The 6,962-nt window shown below is 35.2% G+C and overlaps 1 protein-coding gene across 1 annotated transcript; it reads left to right on the top strand.

Moving 5' to 3' along the window:
• Nucleotides 1-1,955: 1,955 nt before the first annotated feature.
• Nucleotides 1,956-4,146, top strand: LOC145064066 (uncharacterized). The gene is made up of 6 exons (XM_079011587.1): nt 1,956-2,256; nt 2,440-2,642; nt 2,712-2,768; nt 2,864-2,957; nt 3,042-3,400; nt 3,931-4,146. The coding sequence occupies exons 1-6, from the start codon at nt 1,956-1,958 to the stop codon at nt 4,144-4,146; spliced, it is 1,230 nt and encodes a 409-aa protein (XP_078867713.1).
• Nucleotides 4,147-6,962: the final 2,816 nt, after the last annotated feature.

The raw sequence follows: 6,962 nt of genomic DNA on the forward strand, positions 1-6,962 counted from the left end.
TAAAAGTTTATTTCTTTTATAAATTTAAAGTTAAATCATTGGTCTTTTATAAATTGTAGCCCCTTAATATATTTTAATGTAACGATTTCGGTCCCTTACATAATTTAATTTTGAACAAATTACACGAATGGTCCTTTAGGTTTTGGTTTTTTCCCTAAAGTAGTCCCTATGGTACTTTTTCCCTCACATAGTAGCTACGGACGATAAGTTGCACGCGTTTGGTCCCCAAGTTGGATGTCCGTCCATTCCAATGTTAAGCTGCCCCCATGTGACTTGCACATGAGGGTATTTATGTCCTTGTACCCTAAAGGACATTTTCTGAGCATTTAACTAAATAGCTTTAACTATTAAAGTGGCAGGGTTTAGTTTCAGACATTGACTTTGACACTCTATCTCTTTCCCCAAGAAAACCTTTTGATCATCCCCTCTTCTTCAATCGTGAGTTCTTATCATCATCCAACAACATAGTTCAACTAATTCAAGGGTGTGTCGAGGAAAATGGTGCTCACATTGTGGTCGTTACGTCCACGCTACACCCAACCACCCGAGCTACGTAAAGAATATGGTAAGCATAGATCTTGTAATGCTAGGTTTGACGAAATGTTGTACACATGTAATTTTCATCCATCAGTAACATTATGTTCTTGAATTTTCACCTCAGGTTCTATATCAAGCTTTTTCACATTCAAGATAAATCATGGGGGTTCATTCACAAATACGGTATCTGGAAGGTCGTACATAGATGGGCTTGTGGATCACTTTGATTTTGTGGATATGGATGTGTTTTCAGTCCATGAGTTAGATGATATGATGGCAGTTTTAGGGTACAATGATGGAGATATAATGTTTACTATTTCATGATCCTAGAGACAGATTTCGATAGTGGATTGTTACCCCTTGGCACCAATCAGGAAGTCATTCAGCCGGCAAGGTATGTGCCTAATCATAAGGAAATTAATTTGTGCATTGAGCATGGGAATACTAGAGTAATCCCTTACTTTAAGTCCCCATTGAAGATTTGTATTGAGGAAGTTGAAGGGGATCATTCTCCTGAAATGAATAGGGTTAGAATGCAAAGGAAATCATTTGGTTCATGTAGTAAAAAGTTGGATTTGAATGAGCCTACTGATTTGTCAAAGTTGAATATACCTTATGAACATGTGATCAACAAAAAACACTCACCTGATCGAGAGAGTGATCCAATTGGGGGGGGGGGGGGTACAGTTTGAGGATAACCAAGGTAAAAGAGTTGTTGACACAAGGGATGATCACCAACCAAAAGGAGATGTTGATCCAGTGGATGATTATGATGTAATGGGGGATGTAGACGCAGAATATGGTGGGGAAAAAATCTACATGATGTTGAGTTTTTTGAGTATGAATACAGTGGAAGTATGGAAAGTGTTAGTGAAGGTGCTTGGAGTGAGGGTAGTAGGAGTGAGGGTAATAGGACAGATGATGATAGTGAGGATGAAGACTTCTTTGTGGATTTTAAAAATATTGTAGATGATGTGGATGTTGATATGAAAGATTTTCATATACATGTTGATGAAGATGTTAAGTGGGTTTAAAAAATGACCAAAGAAGTAAGTGGTAGTGGTGTTGACTTTACGGAAGGTGAAGGTTTGGAGGTCATAGACACATAATCGTTTCATTCACCTATTGTAGGTGAAGATAACAATAAAGAGAGGATGTTGAGAGACATAGGAAAAGCAAAAGCTTGTTTTGAGGGTGTAGTTAATCCAAAGGCTTTCACATTGGGACAGAAGTTCAAAACAAAGAAAGATATAAAAGACTATATAAACAAACATGCAGTAGAAACCAAAAGCGATTTACATTTTGAAAAAAAAATGACAAAACAAGGATTAGGGATAAGTGTAGAGTAGTGGTCCCAGATATGAGTGGTGGGCCATAGAAAAAGTCAAGGACTGGATTCAACGAAAAAAATAGTAAATATGAAAGACGGTAAATGTCCTTGGGTTGTACTAGTGTCTAGACCTAAAGAAATAGATGACTGGGTGGTGAACATCCTAGTTAATGAACATCAGTGTGTGCAATCAAGAACCAATAAAGCTTGCAACTACAAATTCATTGCAACATACATTGTGAAGCAAATTGAGAGTAATCCAACCATTCCAGTCAATGCACTTCAAGAAGATCTCATCGAGAAATTCGAGATGAACATGTCAAAAATGAAGGTACATCGGGCAAAGGCATTGGCTCAAAAGCATGTTTTTGGGGATTTTCAGAAACAATGTGCTATCTTGAGGGACTATGGACTAGAGTTGGTGGAATGAAACCTAGGTACTAATGTCAAGATCGATTTTCACACTGAGCCAAATATAAATTCTGATACAAGGACGTTTAGGAGAATTTACATTTGTTTAGGAGAATTGAAGGAAGTATTTAAGACTAATCTAAAGGATTTCATACGGTTAGATGGTACTTTCATGAAAGGTCCCTATCCTGGTCAAATTTTGAATGTCGTAGGGGTAGATTTCAATAATAGGATATATCCTCTTGCATATGCACTTGTTGAAAATGAAACCACAGATTCATGGACAGGGTTTTTGGAACAACATGGTGATGATCTAGAACTTTATGCTAATTCAAACTTCACTTTCATCTCAGATAGGCAGAAGGTACATACACTTCAATTTAATTTGATATTGTTGTTATTTAGTCAACTAACTAATGAAATATTTAACTAGGGCATCATTCCTGTAATTACAAAACTATACCCTCAAGCTGAGCATAGGTTGTCTGAGGCATATTTATGATAATATGAAAAGACAGTAGAAGGATAAAGAGCTCAAAGATTGTGTGTGGGCATGTGCAACTATTTACTGTAAGGTATTTTTAGAAAGTATTAGAAGAGCTAAAAAAATTCAATTCTGGAGCTCATGATTGGCTTATACGGATTCCTCCAGCTCATTGGGCAAGATCTCATTTCTCGGGTTAGCACTTCATCTTTCAATGATGTTTACATTTACTTGTCACTGTTAGGTTTTGTTCTCATTTTGTATTATATCACTAAACAGGGAGGGCACATACTAACATCTTGTTGAATAACCTGTGTGAGGTTGTGAATGGAAAAATACAAGGTGGTGGGGATAAACCTATCATTTATTGTTTGGAGTACATTAGAGAGCATTTGGTGAAGAGAAATTGCAATGTCCAAAGAGAGATTAATAGATCTCATGGTCCTCTCACACCAACTGCCACTACTGTTCTTGATCAAATGAAAAGACAAGCACAAAAGCACAGATGTATTTTCAATGGGGTTAAAACTCAAGTCACTACTCATTGGGGTGATCAGTTTATTGTGAATTTGGATGAAAAAAGATGCACATGTAGACATTGGGAAATTACAGGCATGTTATGCTTACATGCAATAAGTGTAATATGAGACAAGATTAAACATGTAGCAAAGACTGTTCCTGAGTTGGAGCATTGGGTCCACCCAGGGGCGACTCAACCTGTTTAGGGGCTTTAAGAAAACAAAAAAATTGGGGCCCTTCAGGTAAACAAATAGATTTGAACCTAAGACCCTTGGTTTGCTAAACCACCGCTTTTACCACCAAGCCATACTCCAACTTGCCTTTATAACCCAAGAAATACGTATATATACAAATATAATTAAGAAAATAAGTTTTAAAATTGGAGGCCCTTTAGAATTTGGGGCCCTAAGCCCTTGCTTAGTTTTTCAAAACATTGAGCAGGCCCTAGGTCCACCCATGCTACTGGCTAGTTACATGGGCAGAGTGTACAAATAAAAAATTTAACCTATAAATGGTAGATTGATGTGGCCCATATCACCATACCCAACCAATTTTCTTCCACCCAAACATGTTGTTCAGGTATGCCTTCATATATCAATATAATTGCAGTTTCTGAAGAACAAAAATTTAATCTTATGTACATTTGTAGGTGGGTAGCCCAAGAAGAAAAGGAAGAGGGCATATGATGAACTTGCTACACAGGGGAATAAACCGTCCAAGAAGTGGACCACAGTCACTTGTGGAAAGTGCAACAACAAAGGGCATAATTCACGAACTTGTAAAGGTCAAGGTGGCCCTAATGACACAAGAACGGGAGACACTAGAGGGAAGAAGTGAGGATGGGGGTGTTGTTGTTAAGTGTTAGGTCTTTTGATGTAATTTGCAACTTACTTTTATGGTTGTGTTAACACCTATGTTTATGTAACAAACAATACTTACTTTGGGCTTCTATTTTTGTATGGTCATGCATGTTGACCTTAAATCTTTGTACACATTGGTAAACTATGAAACAATGTGAACTGTTGTTGTCATGTACAATAACATTTTTGTTAAATTAGTGTTCTTGTCAAATAATATTTGGGATATTCAAAGTGTATGGACAAATGGAAACAATACAACACACATAGGCCATGACATAATAACCTTGTTCTGAAACTAAGCCATTTGATTACACAAAGACTATATCATTCAGACAACATTAACGACAACATAATTCCCTTCATTCAAACTCAAAACAGACACAAACACTACATAAACCATGCTACAATTTCATGTCGTCAGACTCAAAATAAGACCACCAGTACATTAACCCTACGACCACAACAACAATTCCTGCATTTAGAGACCACATTCAGACGCAACTTCAACTATGCTTCAAGTAACGAATTGCAAAAAAGAACCCAACTGAAGAGAATGATTAACTTATACATCCTAGCTTGCATGATAACTTGTCGAAGGGATTCTTGGAGCTTGTTCATAGACTTGACTAACCCAGGTATCACTTCCATCGATCTAGGGCACATGGGCTCATCAAACCACCTAGTCCAACCACACCTTCTTTCATTACGAAGACAAGCCCAAAATCGCCTTCCGGGGTTGCGATCTGACGACGAAGTGACAATGGCTAGATCACGATTTCCACAAGCACATATCGACATTTTGTCCAACTTTCTTTCTTTAACAGTAGTAGTAATATATTGTATTAGGAGGAAGAACAACACGAAGTAATATAGGCGTTAATAAAATGTTCAGAAAATGTCCTTTAGGGTAAAATGGCATAAATACCATCATGTGCAAGTCACATGGGGGCAGTTTAACGTTGGAATGGACAGACATCCAACTCGGGGACCAAACGCATGCAACTTATTGTCCGTAGGTACTATTTGAGAGAAAAAATGACCGTAGGGACTTCTTTAAGGAAAAAACCAAAACCTAAAGGACCATTCGTGTAATTTGTTCTTTAATTTTATAGTTTTCGTCTTTATTAATCACTTTTTAGTATTATAAATTTTTAATTAATTGTAATTTTTTTATTTTACCAAAAAGATAAACTTCATATCTTATTTTAACCGCTCCATACATATTTGTTTAGATTGAAACTAAACATTTTATTTTTTATATTCATTCCATTTACTATTTTCAAACTTCGATTAACTAAATACAAATCATTTTACTATTTTGTTATCATAAGAATATAAGAGTAAAAGAAGCATTTAAATGAAAATATAGTTTCTATCTAACCATAGAAAAATTTCATATTTATAGTTTTTATCCTCAAATAATTTTAATTTAATAGTTTTTCTTCTTTATTATTTTAAAATTAAATTATTAGTATTTTATAAGTTATGATTTTGATCCCTTATTATATTTTAAAGTTACCTTTTCGATCTCTTATAAAATTTCTTTTTTGTAGTTTTCGTTTTCCGAATGTTATTTTCATATGCCTTATCTATATATATAATTTTTGGTCAATAACTTTATTATTAATACTTTTATGGTTCACTTGACATGATATAATCATTATCGTAATATATATGAATCACATCAGAGTTATCTTAATTTCTTTTTATAAATTTCTTTTTTTATTAATTTTCTTAAGATTAGGGGTGCAAACGAGCCGAGCCGAGCCCGAGCCTGGCCATGCTCGGCTCGGGCTCGTTTAAGTTATATGAGGCTCGAGCTCGAGCTCGGCTCGATTCGAGCTTTCTTTTACTGAGCTCGGCTCGAGCTCGTAAAGAGTTATACAAGCTCGGCTCGGGCTCGGGCTCAACTCGTTTTTATCAGGCATGCCTAAATAAGCTTAAGCTCGGCTCGAGCTCGTTAAAAAGCTCGTTTACTAATACCCGAAATTCATAATTCCTCTAATATGTTTTTATTTTAATATATATAAATAATAAATAATATTATATAAAGGCTCGTTTAGGCTCGCGAGCCTAATCGAGCTTTGTGACATAGGCTTGAGCTCGAGCTCGTTTAATAAACAAGCTTAATATTAAGCTCGAGCTCGGCTCGGGCTCGTTTAAAATCGATTTCGAGTCGAGCTTTTAACGATCCGATCTCGAGAAGCTCGCGAGTAGCTTGGCTCGTTTGCACCCCTACTTAAGATATACTTTTAAGCTTTATTTTTTTTCTGTGTCCTCAATACATAATTGTTTAGATTGAAACTTTATTTTGATACTTTTGTGGTCCGTTTGATATGGTTTGATCATCGTCGTGCTTTATGTGGACTGTTGACATTTGTATATCACATTATATATATATATATATATATATATATATATATATATATATATATATATATATATATATATATATATATATATAGGGAAAAGTGAATATACCCTTAAGGGTATATAAACTTAGGTACCCAAACACACAATAATACGTCGTTTTGTTTGATATATTCATTATAATGTTTAAACATTAACCCCTAAATTGATTTACTTTCAAGATTTTCAAAATTTCACTACTATCTTTCTCTTATATCGCATCTTTTTGTCGAACACCTACTAGGTTGTATATATTGTAGTTGAAAATGAAAATTATGTAAGAGGAAGATAAATGTGTAATTTATAAAAATCATGAAAGTAAATCAAGTTACAAGTTAAATTATAACAACATTGGACAATTAGAATGTATTATATGATACAAAACGACGTAGTATAGTGTGTTTGGGTACCT

The sequence above is a fragment of the Lactuca serriola genome, chromosome 7 (genome assembly GCF_051521515.1).
Source record: "Lactuca serriola cultivar US96UC23 chromosome 7, Lser_US96UC23_V15, whole genome shotgun sequence".
Classification (NCBI taxonomy): Eukaryota; Viridiplantae; Streptophyta; class Magnoliopsida; order Asterales; family Asteraceae; genus Lactuca; species Lactuca serriola.

Bases quoted from the DNA above. Each gene is read 5' to 3' on its own strand.
- LOC145064066 (XM_079011587.1), top strand. From the start codon at position 1,956: ATGAAAGACGGTAAATGTCCTTGGGTTGTACTAGTGTCTAGACCTAAA. The intron at 2,643-2,711 runs GTACATACACTT...ATATTTAACTAG, and splicing joins TCATCTCAGATAGGCAGAAG to GGCATCATTCCTGTAATTAC. The intron at 2,769-2,863 runs GCATATTTATGA...AGGTATTTTTAG, and splicing joins CTGAGCATAGGTTGTCTGAG to AAAGTATTAGAAGAGCTAAA.